We start from the raw sequence: 17,256 nt of genomic DNA on the forward strand, positions 1-17,256 counted from the left end.
AACAGAGTGAGAATGAAGCTTGTATGCTGATGTTGGAGGTAGGAAAAAAGCCGAAGGAACCAAAGCTGAAATATAAGCGAATTGAACAAAAAATAAAATCATTGAAGGCACGTCTGGAATCACATGTAATAGACTTGGTGGCTTACACAGATGCAGTTGCATACTGTTTGCATTTAGAACAGTGATGGTGAGATGTTTTAAATATATTGGCTATATTAACGATATATGGTATTAACATTGACGATATGTAGTATTTACATTGACAATATAAGTATATGTAACATTGCATGTAGTATAGAATCGTGTTAGAAGACAAATTACCTGTTAAGGTAATGCCAAAGAAGGAGCAGTGATGTAAAAGAAAAGGCTCTTTTTTTTCAAAAGGACCGCCTTATGCATCCTCTTGCATTGTTTGTTTAATGTATGGCCGAACATGTCTTGAGGATGTGAATTGTGGCACTTTTTAGTACTGCAAGCCTTAGTATGCTGGAGATAAACTACTGGAAAACCGATTAAAATTCGGTTGTGAAATGAATTGATATTAGCCCGAAGTAAGTCTGTTTCGTGTTCGTTTCAGATACAATGTCAAACGGGTTACTGGCAACTGAATCAATCAATTCGAGGAAAGAGATATGATGGAGACAAACACTCTTTTTAAAGGCCGCCTTATGCATCCTCTTGCGTTGTTTGTTTAATAGTTGGCCAGACATGTCTTGGGGATGTGAACTGTGGCATTTCTTAGTACTGCAAGTCTTAGCATGCTGGAGGTAAACTACTGGAAACCCAAATAAAATTTTGTTCTGAAATTGCTTGATATTAGATCTTTTTTTTTTTTTTTTTTTTTTTTTTTTTTTTTTTTTTTTTAATGTTTGTTTCACATACAATGTCTAACATTCTTGCAACTGAGTCAACCAATTTTCCATGTATGATGAAACTTGTAGAGGTGGTGGTTGTTTTTACAGAAGCTTTTAGAAATACTAAAGAAATATTCCCTACAAAAATTCCTCCCTGCACATAATTCCCCGTCTCGAAAGAGTAGGCACAAGGGGAAGTAGGCACAACGGGAATTACCGTTCTGCCTACAGATAAGATCATTAAAAATATTTTCTACAAAGTGCTGGAGGGTCTGTAGGCAGAACGGGAAGTAGGCACAACGGGAATGAACCATTCTTTTGAGACCCTGAATCGTTTTCAGAACACACAGTTTGAGCCGGGGGTTGTGTTGCTGTTCTCTTTAGCAATACAAGCCCCCATTCGCTGCTATGTAGATACTTAAAAAAAAAACAGTGTGTAAATAACGGATTGAAACTCTCAGGTAAACGTGTACGTACTTCTTCGTTCTTAACACATTAAACAGAGTAACCAAAACAGGTTAACAAGTAACTGTCAACTCAATTTAAGTATGCTCATTAATTTAAAAAGCGGGGGGTGTGCAGAAGCGTTGGAATAGCGGACTATGTCTGCTACTCGAGTGCGCATTACAACTGATGGCAGGGTTGGACCTTGTACACAATTTATTGTATCAGCACGATGATTTTATCAGGTTTCTTTTTTGTTAATACACCAACATATGCATGAAAAAAATGAAAGGACATATTTAGTTAACGTCTCGCACGTATGCCATATAGATTAAAGGAGACTATGATAATGGAAAATGAATGATAAGGAAGTATTGATGGAAGAGGAAAGTGGCAGCAAAGGGAGAACCCCGAGAAAACTCACTGACACAATGCCATTAGCCACGAATTTACATGACCAAGGACCGGACCGGAAGTAAATAATGTACCACTGAGCCCCCATTCCTCCGTAACATATGGCAACAATAATATAACAACATATGACAAGAAAACTAAAAAGTGTGTCGACTCCTTTTCAGGCCCGTATCAAAGGGGGTCTAGGGGCCGGCCCCCCTAAATTTTTACTAGCTTCCCTAAAATTTTCACTGTAGACTTGAAAATGAACAATAATATGTTGTTGATGAACTATAATGTGATTGGATCCCCCCTAAATTCTACCGGACCCCCTTTACATTTTTGGACTGGCTACTGGCCTGCAGTTTTCCATGAAGATAGCGGAGATATTTTCTCCTCCAGATCACAATATCATCCCTATCAACTATGAAACCTTTCCTGTTGCGCAACGCGTATTTAAATTTAATAACTTTTAATAGTCTGTGCAAAGTTGCACGAGAGAAAAATGGAAGGTCATCATCGGTGTTTATTGCTGACAATTTTATTTAACGTATCTAACGTTGGCAACTCATTTCGGAAAAAGAACTGATGTACCTTCGATCGAATAGCCGACTTCGTAAAATCGTCGTATTTTTCAAGTAGGGAAGTGCTTTTGTGCGTCTTTTTGACTTTTCAGTTTATTTTCATTAAATTTAGCCTCCCGTCGGATTCTGTACACAGTTGCTTGTCCCACCCCTGTCTGTTTTGCAGTCATGTCGGCCAATTGTTCTACCTTTAAATGAGGATGATGTTCTCTCAAAGAAAACACATTCAAAACGCAGGCCTCTCACCACTTCTCAAAGCTTTTCCGCGTTTATGTTTTATCACAGAACTGGAAGAGATTCTAGAATCTTGCTTAACACGCACACTAAAAACACGTTACAAATAAATAAATAAATATATTTTTGTATGTATTACACATACATCCACTAATACAATCTCTACTATATACAAGCACAACAGTATTTTCACACACTATAGAGTTCACACACGCTAAATTCATACAATCTTCACAGCGATATTCCACGTATTCGATGTCCAATCGAATATACAACTATTTTTGTTTCTTTCTTTACAGTGGGAACATATGTCAAATAAAAGAATCAGCATAAATTTGGTTTATAAATAACTGTTATGGTCAAATCAATATTTATTAGTCCTATAAAATACATAAACAATGCTATATCCTTTTCTTAAAATAACATATTAATTGAAGTTGTGAATCATGGGTGGGTTAAGAGTAGCTAAAAGGAACAGCAAACTCCTTCACATTGACAGAAAGCGCGCGCGTAGTGAAGTGGAAAATTTAGATTTTAAACAATACTGATATGAATGTCTCAAACGTTTCCTTCCCTGTCAGGGGTGGTATTCCTACTTTCCCCTCTTGCGGCGAGAAAGAGGTGGAGAGTAGGGGAGTGTTCTTGTTTTCCTATGTTCTACTACGACGATAAATTTTAAAACCGGAAATGATTAATTTGAACCACTTCCGGTTTGAATAAGAGTTTCAATAGAGAAGGTTGGGCCTATTCTTGGGACGGTGAATTGATTGCAGAAAACCTCTCGATATCAACTACCATCTTTGCTCTATAGAAATCAGTATTGAAACCAGAAGTAATATTGAAACTGGATCGCTTCCGGTTTTGGATGTGTTCGGGATAGTCGTGGTATGTTGCTTTGAGACGCAGAATCGTTTGCAAAATACTGCTTCTCGTTATATGTTTCCTTTTCGTTCTATGGCAATAAACTTTGAAACCGGAAATGACTAACTTGAACCACTTCCGGTTTGAATATAGAGTGAACGGAGGAGATGGGACGCTAAATTAATTGCAAAAAATAGCATCATGATATCTCCTACTGTTTTTGCTCTGATGCCTGTCGACAGACGGACGGACGATCGAACCTGTTCCTTAAGACGTTTCAACATTTATACATAGCATAGTTTGGAAGTCTTAAACCAGGTCTAGATAAGTCAATCTGTTTACAGAAAACGTAAGTCTGAACTCCGTTCGATTGTGAGGAGATGGCAAGGATAGTTCTACTGATAAAGGAAACAGCTATTATATTCCCGATTTATTACAGTACAGTTTAATATATGGAAAACAAAGCAAATGTGGCTTGCACCACCGTACCTGTAACCCGTCCATATTTTGTCGTTAAAATATGATCAGGTCATGCGGTTTTCAAATTTCCGCGCAGTCACCGTTATCATTCAATTATTTCCTTCATCAATTAGTTTTAGTAGAAAAACTGAAGCAAGTAAAAAAAATAATAAAAAATAAAAGAAAAGCATTTGTCGCGATGGTCCAACAAACTGTAAAAACTGGCGTTTAAACTTCAGGAACTTGAAGAATAGCTGTGGAAATATATAAAACTTGTTTGCTAAGAATTTTTTACTGCTCTCATTTTTTTTGTCCAGCTTTTGTTGTTTGTCAATATATATATAGGGTGTTCATTTAATATGTAGCCAAAATTCACTGGTGAAATCCTCACACCTAAACAATAAAAAAAAAGTCCATATGAGCATAGGGCGAAAAACGCGTTCTTTCAAAGTTACGAGATGCCGAAATCGAGAAAATTGTAACTTCGAGGCTGCTTAGGTCGAAATGTTAATGAGAGATATCAAATGCGGTTAAAGAACTATTAGAGGAGTTAGTACACTCTCTATCTAAATACATATGTTTTAAGGTTGGGTTGTACCGGCCCACATGATTTTAGAGATTGATTTGGAAGAGCGGAACCTATACCACAGCTCCCTCTATAAAATCCGTTGCGCTGATATGTCCAAACTCTGAAACTTGGTTATTTAGATAGGCCGTGTACTAGTTCCTCTAATATTTCTTTAACCGCCTTTGATACAATTTTTTCTCGATTTCGGCATCTCGTATTTGAAATATATATATTCACAAGAAAGAGCATATCTTACACAACTTTTCCACATAGTTTCCACTGTTGTTGAGGCACTTGTCGTAGGGGTGGATCAACTTATCTAGTCCTTTCTCATAGAACGATGCCGCCAGTGATTAGAACCATTGCTGCAAAGCGAGTTTCACTTCATCGGGAATTCGCCTGAAAGCGTTGTCATAGTGAAACGTCTTTTCTCACGGATTTTTTCATCGATTTTTCTCACCAAGCCATCGTTAACAACAGAAAGCCGACCACTCCGTGGCTCATCGTGGACATTCGTTCGACCCTCATTAAACATCCTTAACCACTTTCTCACCATTCCATCAGTCATTGCGTTTTCAACATAAACATCTTTAATTTGACGATGAATTTCTGCCGGTTTCACATTCTTTGAGTTTAAAAATCAAATTATTGAATGAATCTCACAGTCGGCGGGATCGTCAGTTGTTTTAGACATTTTAAACTTGCATTGTAAACAGACAACACTACGCAGAGCAACCAAAATGTCGTCAGTTGCGAGCAGACGAACAAGGACGACTAGCGCGCATGCCGTGCAGAACACCGATCGCAGCGCAGCAGCGGCGGGAATGCGAAACGATACTTTCTTTCCGAATACGCCTCGTATTAGAATCACGTGGTGGGCCTTATAAGATTGTACTGCTATTAAGTCCGTCAGTTACTCCACACAATAACGATGTACAGCTAAAGCAATTATCTTGACCGAGTTCTCTAATAGTCAATCCGTTAATATTAATATCTCCACAGATAACGGTGACTTTAAGGTGACTATCTGTCTCCCATATATGAATAATGTAAATTTCGTGTGATTTTCTTAACTGTCTTTATCAGAGTTCATTTCTAGCACTATATGATACTAATCTTACTTGTTCTCGTTTATTGAGATATGCTTTGTATTTTGTCATATCTCTTGTTCTTGTAATTTCTTGGCTTCTATAGATGAGTGTATTCCTCTCGTTCTTTCTTTGGTAATCCTTGGATACTACTTGTCTTCTCCTGTTTATATATAATTCTATTTGCCTGTATAATCGACTGTCACTAAGTTTCATTTTGAAGCTCGTAATAAAATGGGAGAGAATAATGTTCCCCGAGAAAACACTTGAACGGCATGTTTGTCCAATTTAAAGCGTACGGTACAGTAACAAAGTTTCAATCATGCGAACCGGAGATGTACACATGAGGGCTTCTTCACTAATTTACCCTGATTACAATCAGAAATGCAAAATATTTAAAACTTTCTGAAATGTGAGTCTCAGAATGTGTTTTCTGAATATGCTTGTTCTGACATTTATTAAAATTTATTTGAGTACTGGTAATTTATTTATTTATTTATTTATTTATTTATTTTCTTCTAGATGAATTTGTAAGGTATTAGTGCACAATGAGGTTCGTTCCGTTAGATGACAAATCCATATTTGAGCAGAAATTAAATCGCTCGTTGTATGTTTTCTACACTAAACATGCAGAAGATCTTACGAGCATGTGGAAAGATCAGGTATGTATTTGGATTCAGTTGTTGAATGTGGTAATTATTTCCTTTACTTATTATCTTACCAAGTTACGTTTTTTTATTTTTATTTTATTTTTTTATTTTCGAGTGTACTTGTTTTGAGGAAAAAGAGAATGTCGGGTAGCTTATGGTAACCAACTCTCTCGTGTTATAGGGAACTCTTATATTTGACATAATTTTGTAAGGGATTTGGTTACTAAATCTTCCTTCTATATTCACCTTACCTGTCCATCCTTCCTGGAGACAAGAAATCTCAGGAACTACTTGATGAAGAAGATCAAATCTCTCGTTTGATATTCACCTAAATCGAATTGTAAATGAGGCTTATAGAAATCTGGGATTTGTAATGAGACTTGGAAGTGAATTCCAGAATACTTACGTTGTTAAAATTCTGTGTGCTGCATATGTACGTACCAAACTGGAATACGTATCCATAATATGGAATCATAGTGTGCAAAAATGGACATACCAATTAAAAGCAATTCAATGAAAAATTTGTTCGCTATTAAATGTATAAAGACACGGAGATCTATCCTCGATACGAAAAATATCTTGACCTCTTACCAAGCTATTCCATCTCACTTTCTGTTTCATCCTTTAAACTCTAGCTGTTACTGATTTATAAGCATTGGGCATTTTATCTAAGTATGCGAGAACTCACAGTTAAATAGTAACCATTTTGTAAAGGATGCCCTACACGAAAAACTTTTTTCCTACTCAAGTTGTTTGTTTTTTATGTTCTTTTCAGCAATGTAATAAATTATGTTCCTTGCTATTGAAAATTTTCGGGTGACTAGCAGGAAGCTCTCTGGGCAAATAGAGCACTTCATCCGATGCGACACTGGACATTTTTCTATCTCAGTTTTTGTTTCTTCGTTTTCTCTCCCATCATTTCTGATTTATAAGCGCTGGAATTTTTATCTCAAACATCCGTTATATTTATGAGAATAGTGAAAAATTGTTTGAACAAGCAAAAAGGTCTGAGTTATTGAAGATGCAAAATTTGAATAACAAGTAAGAAGCAAGCATATAAATTACTAAAATCGTGAAAAAGAAGAAAGAGTGAGTGAGAAGGTACAAGAAATATTTTTCAAAGAGTATTCTGCTATGAGTAGAAAGTGGACATTATAAAAAACCGACGAATAACTAGTAGTTTTGTTATTTTGGAGCATCGACGTACGCAGGAATTCCTCAAGAGGAGGGTTTAAACTCCTAAGTTCATATAATTTTTGGTGTTTATCTTAATATGGTAAATGTCAATTTTTACATATTTTGCTCCTTCTTTACATATTTCGCTCCTTCCTCCTTCATATTTTGCTCCTTCTTCCTTCATATTTTGCTGCTTTGCTCTCCTTTTGCTCCTAGCTAAAACCCCTTAATTTCCCTTGCTTACGCCACTGTTTTGGAACTTAATTTTACCTTTCAACACCGAATTACTAAGAAATGCGGGTGCCAAACCTCAGCCTCCCACACTGAAGCCAAAAACTAACAATTTATTTGTTTTTTAAAAAAATGTGTGTTAAGAGATATTCGAGTTGTAGCTTTGTGGAAAAGATGAGGACATAGGCAGTAATAAGAGGAGAAAAGAACATAACAAGAGATGATTAGAAAGATGATGAAGAGTATTTTGAGGGACGTGGTAGATGTTGTTTAAGAAAATCAGAGAAACATACAATTTATTATTTATTAGAGATATTTAAGCAGATAATCCCTATGTCAGACAATGAAGTTAGCTGAAATGTGGAGTGTACAAAAACTGAAGGGTTCGCTCCAGTCCAGAAAGTTAGGGAAATTAAAATAAATCAGGGTAATGCTTCAGAATATGTCGAGTGTCATGAAAATTGCTGTATTTCACAGAAGAGTCAAGGAAAATGCAATCGAATTTCACTAAATTGTTCCGAGAGTCTCTACAAGTATTATTCAAGTGATGTTAACTAACAGAAAATATAAAGGACAGCTCAGAGAATCAATGTAGGGGTAAACAGATGATGATGAAAAGACTATAAAGAAACCTGGGAAGCATCGAAAGGTATTAAAACTTGAAGCTTCGAAAGAAAAACAAATTAAATAAAAAAAAATTAGATGCTAGGTTTTTTGGTTGTATATAGGCAAAGAGCTAGGCCAAATTATATGTTTACGGGTGTATTCAGAATACTGAGAAATTACATTATTGTTTGGTACTAATGTGTTATCGTATTACAAATACAGGAAATTTTCTTATAGAAAGCATTTACAATAAGAAAAGTAAGCTTATACTGTAACTTACAAAGCGTGAAAAAGTGATTTGACTGGACCGTGACTCGAATTTGGGATCTCCGGCATACCGTGCCGATGCGTTAGCCACTACGCCACCTAGTTTGTTTCTCAGAACAGCCAAACATTCTCTTACTCCTGCAGTCAGTGCTCTCCACTCAAACCTCATGTCTTGTACCACAGCCTAAGCTGCTGTGCTTGGACAATCCGGTGTCCTTCAGAACACCTTTTGACGTGATTTCATGTATATTAATAAAAGGAGGAAACAACCGATTTGAACTTATTGGTACACACCACAATCCTCTGTAGATGCGAATTCAGTAGCTTACAAAGAGTGAAAAGGTCATTTGACTGGACGGGGACTCGAACCCGTTTCAAGCCATGTGGTCTGAGTGGAGAGCACCGACTGCAGGAGTGACAGAGTGATTGGCTGTTTTGGGAAGCGGACCGAGTAGCGTAGTGGTTAACGCATTTGTGCGGTATGCCGGAGATCCCAGATTCGAGTCCCAGTCCAGTCAAATCACTTTTTCACTCTTTGTAAGTTATTGAATTTGCACCTACAGAGAATTGTGGTGTGTAAAAATAAGTTCAAATTGGTTGTCTTTCCTCCTCTCATTAATATACATAAAAGCCTATACTGTGTTTAAAAGAATAAAATAAGGAGAGCATTGGACAGCTGTGGAAATGGTAAAAGTCGATTGAGTTTTTTTCTAAACCTCACCTGAAATAGTGTCGCGGGTCAAGAAAATTTTTATTTACTCAGTCATGGAAATTCAAGGAAATTAATATCAGAATTTCAGTGTGAACCATGTACGTGTAGATTAGTTACAAGTGAACTACTTATGGAAGATAATTAGAATGAATTGTATACATAGAGATCAAATTTCGAGATCACTAGCTCTCAGTTCAAATAGCCCCCCCAATTGACTTAATTTGGACACAAATTTAGTTAGATCAAAAAGCATAATATATTCTTGTTGTCCCTCTCAATTTTAACTTAGCATGCCAAATACTGGAATTTAGTAACCATGACATTTATAAAAAAATGTTGGACAAAGAGAACATTTTAAACTAAACTTTTAGTACTTTACTAAAATATACTTAAATTAATAAAGATATATTTATTTATTTAAATCTGCTACAGATTTTGTTTTGTCTAATATTCCTGTTTCTTTTCTTTTTTTTTTCAGGGGGAGAGGTATTGGATATCATTTTCCATTAGTTTTTATTCACATTTGAAAAAGAAAGGATTGCCACCTAGACACAATGCTGTTTCACGTGATTTTACAGCAGAAGCAATAATCCATATTCTGCGTGCGTTGACAGGAGAAAGGTAATACTATTATTCTGTATATAGGATTTATTAATTTGAACGATGACTAGAATTTCCTTCACAAACGATAATTGATGAGGAGACAGTGTTACAAGAGACCTCTTTCCAAGTTGAACCCTTGCACTGAAAGTGTAATAAGTTTATAAAGTGATTAGGTAATCATATGATTGACTTAATCTGGTGAACAAGGTCACAGCTTATAAATGGTAGAAACGTTAAGTTAACTTTAAGCTGGCCATACACGCGGCGAAAAGATCGCCTAGCAACCAGCAGTTCGGTCGATGTGCAATCAAATTGTCGGTCGAAAAGGTTTATCTTTAGTCCCAGCAATCAGTAGGCAATCTGTACTTCCTTAGTTCATGAGGCACCTACTACTGCATGGAACATGTGATTTGGGGCGTGCCGCAGTAGTTCAGTGGTAGAGCGTTCTCCTCTGGTGCATGGGTCCTTAATTCGATCCCAGCTCATGTCAAGTGAGCTTTATGGTGGACAAGCACCATGCGCATGGGGTTTCTCGGGCTTCTCCCGTTTCCTCCCACTTTCTTCATTCTACTATTTCATTTCATTCATTTCTCATTATCATCGTCTCCTTTAGCCTAGCCGGAATAAACGTGGGACGTAAAACTTAAAAAGATTTAATTTTTCATGTGGTTTGGGCTGCTTTGCATGTGCGCAGAAACTCAGTGGTCGCCCGATATTGCTTATCGCCATACACGTCATTTTCCTGGCAATCCTATCTCCCGCCAGCGGACAGATCGTTCGTCAATTTATTGAATGGACCTTCCAGGCGATGATGAGATTGCCGGCATAGGCGGGGCGATATTCGTTCAATGTTACCGCTCATGGATCAAATTGCCGGTCGCTAGGCAACCAACTCCCCGTGTACATGACCGCCGCTAGGTTGTTACTATGAACTATATTCTGTCTCGCAATAAAAAAATGCATGTTTTTCGCGAGATAGGATCTTTGCCCCTTGTAGCAATGGAAGGTATGAAAAAATTCAATTCACACAATCATTTAATTGGCCTTATTAAAACTTTTAAAGACGTAAATCTTGGTTAAATAACAAAATATATTAAATTTGCAAATACAGTTTACGCACCATACAACAAATAGCGTAATAAGCAGGGAAAACAGAAATTGTTATATGTTAAGTTCCACACAATAGAAATATAAGTCGCGTAGTGTTTAATGTTCATTGCAGGAATGCAGCGCGTGGGTATTTGGCGTAGTGGGTATCGTTCTTACGTAGCATATCAGCTGGTCCATATTCGAATCGTCATCGAGTACACTTTTTTTTTCGAATTAATAGCTTAAAATGTAGTATTTCAGTTTTAGATCTGGATTTAACGTGTTAGATTTTTCGTTTTTTTTTTCTTTCTTTTTTCCTACGGAATTTTTTTAGGAACTGCTGTATAATATATTCCATATCATTTTTGATGATATAGGACAATTTCAGATGTAATGTCAATTATTCATGGCAATAAGAAATTAAAGAATGATTCGAAGGACAGAAATAATTTAAAGTTTCATAATGTAACAATAAGAATTCATTACAAAACCAGGAATCACTAAGGAATATGTATATTCCAAGGATGTTATAAATAGAGGATCTGCCCATATGTATCGTCATCCTATTAAATCGATGAAGCTAAAAAAACAACCGAGCATCGGCACGTCTGATTGGCTACTCTCGTTTCCACCATCGTCTGATTGGCTACTTTCGTTTTCGCCATGATTGTTGGCTCAAAACATTGCGATCCTATTGGGCGGAGTGGGCAGAGTAGGAGTGGCGAAACTGTGACGTATGGCTTCAAGATTTTGTTGTAAGGGCAGATCCTCTATTTTATAAGATCCTTGGTATATTCAATATTCAATACATCTTTCTTTTCTTCTACTCCCAATTTTCTTTCCTACGCCGTGACATTTCAAGAAAGTGTTATGGCTTATTGTTTTTACAGGTTCTATAATACATGAAGTATGATAATATCTTAATATAATAATTCTGCAATATATTAAAGAACATAGAAAATAGCTAATTAATAATTAATATTACGAACAAAGAAAATCAAATTAAGAAACAAAATGTAACGTTACTTTTGGGCCGTAACACAAACGGAACGCCTAAATGTTCCATTTTTTTAAGCAAAAATGAACCATGTGTCATTCATTGTATATGTAAAATATGTAAAATATAAATGATCAGAGGAAATTGTACACTGTTTTCATTAAGGTTGGTTTAAAGGGACAAGTTTTGTCGATAGATGGCAGTAAAATCTTCGTATCTCTTCCATGTATTTTGTACCTTTCACGAAAATTTACAATTTCTTTTACAAATTTCAACGTAGAGACTTCAGATTTTTAGAGAAGGAACTTCATAACCTATTAAAGGGAACAATCCGTGCCGATTTTTTATTTGGAATTTTCTTCATTGTTGAAACAGTTCCATTGTTAAAGGTTTGGATATCCATTTCAACAATCAAGCCATTTCAACAATGAAGAAAATTCTAAATGAAAAATCGGCACGGATTGTTCCCTTTGATAGGTTATGAATTTCCTTCTCTAAAAATTTGAAGCCTCTACGTTGAAATTTGTGAAGGAAATTGTAAATTTTCGTAAAAGGTAAAAAATACATGGGAGAGATACGAAGACTGTAGTGACATCTATCGGCAAAACTTGTCCCTTTACACTAACCATAAAGTGACTGTGTATAGAGTTATTTTTCATACCAACACTCATTTGGAATTTTTAGGCTGTACAGTTGTCCCCGATGATCTAGTGGCTAATACGTGTTTCTTTGGTGCACGTGGTCCTGGGTTTGACTTTCATGGGGAGAGATTAAAAGTTAATTTTACAACAGTTCACTTTCATTCATCATCCGCCTCCTTTAGCCTAAAGGGTATAATCGTTGGACATTAAACTAAAAAGTTTCATTTCATTTTATGCCATACCTGGAACTAAAAAGTTTCATTTCATTTTATGCCATACCTGGAACTAAAAAGTTTCATTTCATTTTATGCCATACCTGGAACTAAAAAGTTTCATTTCATTTCATGCCATACCTGGAACTAAAAAGTTTCATTTCATTTCATGCCATACCTGGAACTAAAAAGTTTCATTTCATTTTATGCCATACCTGGAACTAAAAAGTTTCATTTCATTTTATGCCATACCTGGAACTAAAAAGTTTCATTTCATTTTATGCCATACCTGGAACTTTCTAATGCTCTTAAGTACTTGGAACTTGTAAATGCGTTACTTGTGTATTTTGTAACTGAAAACATTGCTGCCACCCAATGCAGTCTGGGAATCAGAGGTTGACTAACACTTTCCACCTCGATTCATATGTGTCCCGTTTTTGCAAGTGAACATTCTCTTCACTTCAAAAGAGCCTCTATTTCTAGGCATCTTTGCTAACATCAATCAAACCAAGGACGAAATACTTGAATAAATAAATAAATGAGGTGTGTGTGTGCGTGTGTTAAGGATCAGAGTAAGATTTTGTACTGATTTTTTTATTGTCATTTCATTATTGTGGGTGTTATTAATTTTATTTTTGTATAGGAACAAGTTACCACTCACATACAAATATAATTATAATGTTTTTCTTTTCCTTTTTGAAAAAAAATATGACTTTTTATTTTTTTAAAAGGAGTGAGACTGTATCTTTTCTTTCATAGCAAACAACTACTTCTTCTGCAAGTCACACTTGTACATAGTAGGGCGAGAGAAAAAAGCTACAAGGAAGGCGTTCTTTAAAATGTATGTCTTGTATCTAGTTTAACTGTGAAGTGAAAACACCTTCCTTAAACGAAATTCTGATACGTCTTTTGTCAATGAAACGCTAATCTGTGTGTGGAAACATTAAAAGAAGAGGAAAGAAAAAATATTATTCTATATTATCATATTCTATTTCCGTGACATTATTTTCCATGTTGGAAAGAAAACCATGTTCGCTATTTAATCAGAATATGATTAATAAACTAACGGTATTACAAAGTAAAAACATAGTGTGTATCCTGAAACTTTATATTTGGGCACATTAGACAAATAGCCTACCATCTTTATATATATATATTACAGTGGCGGATCCAGGATATTGTCAAGGGAGGGGCTAAACCATAGTTTGCAGCTTTATCCAGGGTAAAGCAGGATTGAAGCCCATTTTATCCAGTGTATACCTGAGCGTAAAAGGGAGGCTATAGCCCCCCTTGGATCCGTTCCTATGTATATATAAGCAATTTGCCGTAGACAATAAACAATTCTTTTTAAGTTCGTTCTGGCAATGCTCTTGGAGCATTCTCAACTGGTTTTATTTGTTGTACTCTTAATTTTAACCTCCGTGAGCAAAGTTTCTGAAAGAAGTCGAAAGCTTGAAACAGCAAAAAAATATTCATAAGTCAGAATCTCTAGTCAGTGAAATAATGAATTTTAATTTTGCTTATGATTTACAGCCTTACAATGTGCTGTTTCGGACATATTTTACTTAGATCCTATTATCTCATTTTCAGTAGACTTGTTTTATTTTTATAACTGAAGTGATCTTGCAAATGACACTTTCAAAATTCCCAAAGAACAGTAACAAAACCCTAGCACACGTAAGGTTTTCTTCGTTTCCTTGAATAGAATATCACCGTAATATAATTCTCTTGTTTCTAAATTGTGCCAAGTATATGATACTATTTCTTATATTCTTGATTATTTCAGTGCGTCTTCTTTACATACATTCATTAAGGATGTCGTGAGTATTGCTCGCTTCAAGGAGCTGTTCAGCAATTTAGTGGGAAACAGTAAGTACTATTCGTTGAATATTTTACTATTTCCTTTTCTTTGCTTTTTTTCTTATTTTTTTGTGTGTGTTCCGAATTTAACTTCGAACTCCCTCGTGGCTAAATGCTAAGCGCACGCACCTGTGACGTGGACTATCCGGGTTTGGTTCCCGGCGGGAGCTTATATGGTTCGGATCCCACGTTAAGCTGTAGGTATAAGTCTCACATATATCCTTGCTGCTGACCAGGACGCTTAACTCAAATTAAATCAAATTAACCGAGTTTTACTTAATGGTGGATAGTTTCATCACTGAAGAAGTAAACCTGCCATTGAATCCTGCTCTGTGCTAAGACTTTCAATCATTATTTTCTCCAGGTTAATGGGCAGCAATGAAATTGGTCTATAATTTTGTATTTCTTCGCGCTTGTTGTTTTTATGTAAAGGTCTAATTCTATTTTTTAATTTATCAAGAAAAGTTCCTGTTGGTTTGATTAAGTATTGGTTATCAAATTGTTAGATATTTCATTAGTCGCAGCCGAATTCGAATTTTTAGTTTGGTCTATAGTATTATGACTATTTCACTTTCATTTACCAGTCTTTAAAATATTGTTTTCTCATACTTTTTTATTTTTAGTTCCATTAGGTTAGTTTTACTAGTTTCTTTGTTTTTAATAAGAGTTTGTCATACAATTGTAAAATATTTATTAAATAATGTTTCTGTGTCCTTTGGATTTGTGATATTTACGTCCTCAATACTACTAGTATAGGTACTATGCATTTGCACGTTAAAATCTTCTTTAATTATTTTCCACATTGCTTGCCTTTTATCGTATGATTCTAGAATCTACCTGCTACTATAATTTAGTTTCGTTATCTTCAACATTTTTAATAACCGATTTTGTGATGTCTGTAATTGAATTCATTTATTCTGGCACTTTCGAATTTTATTTAGTTGTTTGTGTAATAGTAAGACTATCCATGGCTTTGTATTTGCTTTTAAGATTTCTGGTGTAATCCATTTTATTTTTTTCTGGTTTGTTTTGATATATATATTTTTTATATTGGAAATGCTTTTCAAAATTAGTGTTGTGTATTATATCATATACGTTATTCACAGTGGTTAATTTATAAATATTATCCCACTTATCCAAGCTAAGCAAATAAGTAAAATAATAATATATTTGAACTAAAACATCTTGTTATTATTTGCGTTTTTTTATTTTTTATTTTTATCTCATTATCGGAGTGAAACTACTATGTTTGAAGGAAAGATTCTAAACCTTCCTTCATTTTTCACTTACAAAATTTACATTCAGATCACTTATAACAATTAGTATGTATTTCTTCCATGAAAATACACCAGTATCTTATCTACATCTTCAATTAATGTTTTAGTATTACTGTCTGGCGTCCTATATACATAAATAATACAAATTTTTTTGCAAAGATATCTCTATTATGCTACACTTGATCTCTTCATTAAATCTCTGAAGCTCAATGTGCACTTCAATTTTCATTTCACTTTAAACAAAAATATGTGATCCAACCCTTGAGAGATTTGTTCTACAATATCTTGCTGCAAGGTAAAATTTGGAATTGCAGTATAATGTATCTCCTCTTCTCTATGCCAATGATATGTTATGCATATATATCAACATCTCAGTAAGAATAATTTAATTGTACTACTAACTGGGATTGTTGATCTGTATTAAAACTATGTGTATTTTGATGAAAGAGTGATTGTGTTCTTTTTATTAGTAGGGAGCTTATTATTGTATTTCTGTGGTGGTAGCTTCAAATATTGCGAAGTTTTGTCGATTATTAATGTTTAAATTAAGTTTTAATTTGCTAGATAATAATATTTGCTTGTCTCGATTGACCCATCTGGATTGTTGTTTCTCAAGCCTTTTCATAATTTTGTCCAGTTTGTTGTAACAGACGTCCCCTTTAATGGACCCCTGACCGGATTTCATGACGTTGTAGTGGATAATTCCAACGCTGGTCCATTAATTAAATCATTTCTTTTAAGGATATAGTTTCAGTTTCGGTACTTCACTTTTGTCAAGTAATTGTGCTGAATGTTTATGATTGAGTAAAGTCCATGATTTTTTTTTTTTTTTTTTTGTGCATAACAATACAATGTGAAAATTGTCTGCCTTAGATTATGACAACAAAAAGAGGCAGGTTTCGATACACGTTCTCTTCTGCTGCCCACTTATTTGTATGGAAATCTTCTAACCATCATTCTTCACGTTGCCGGTGTGTTTCAAATGAGTCAGTATTATTGCAGTACTAACGTCATACCTTTCTGGTAATTTCCCAGGTTGTTTTTAGATGAGCCTTCTTCCATTACAGTTTCCAGTGTGATCTTAGACTCAGGTCACCCACATGCCATATTTTCAAGATCATTATAACCCGAACAAACAATCAAAGCTAGCGACATGCTGAGCATTCATTATCTTTATTCTGGTCAAATATATTCTTGATATTACGAATTCTCTGCAATTCGTTGGTTTCACGACATGATTCATATTTATGAAGTTCGAGTTATTATCGCAATGTGACAGTGGTTTCATACAATGTATCGTTCGTGGGTCATTTCAAAGGAAATTTACCCACTAGCGCGTGAACTGAGCAGAAGGTTACTGGCGCATTTATAGAATAAAATAATCACAAAGACTTGGTGCCGTGCTACGGGCCAGATGTCTAATATCAAAATTCGTACTCCTGACGTTTGG

At 35.2% G+C, this 17,256-nt stretch overlaps 1 protein-coding gene across 2 annotated transcripts in view; it reads left to right on the forward strand.

Moving 5' to 3' along the window:
- LOC145675990 (uncharacterized) overlaps positions 1–17,256 on the forward strand; it is a 179,991-nt gene that overhangs the window by 37,684 nt on the left and 125,051 nt on the right. For both annotated transcript variants that reach the window (XM_081746822.1, XM_081746823.1), the window contains exons 2-4: positions 6,008–6,147; positions 9,606–9,748; positions 14,456–14,538. In XM_081746822.1, the coding sequence (XP_081602948.1) occupies positions 6,034–6,147; positions 9,606–9,748; positions 14,456–14,538 (340 nt within the window). In that variant the 5' untranslated portion in view covers positions 6,008–6,033. The remainder of the gene's footprint in view (positions 1–6,007; positions 6,148–9,605; positions 9,749–14,455; positions 14,539–17,256) is intronic.

This window comes from Thermobia domestica, chromosome 18, assembly GCF_964235325.1.
Source record: "Thermobia domestica chromosome 18, izTheDome1.hap1.1, whole genome shotgun sequence".
In the NCBI taxonomy this organism is placed as follows: Eukaryota; Metazoa; Arthropoda; class Insecta; order Zygentoma; family Lepismatidae; genus Thermobia; species Thermobia domestica.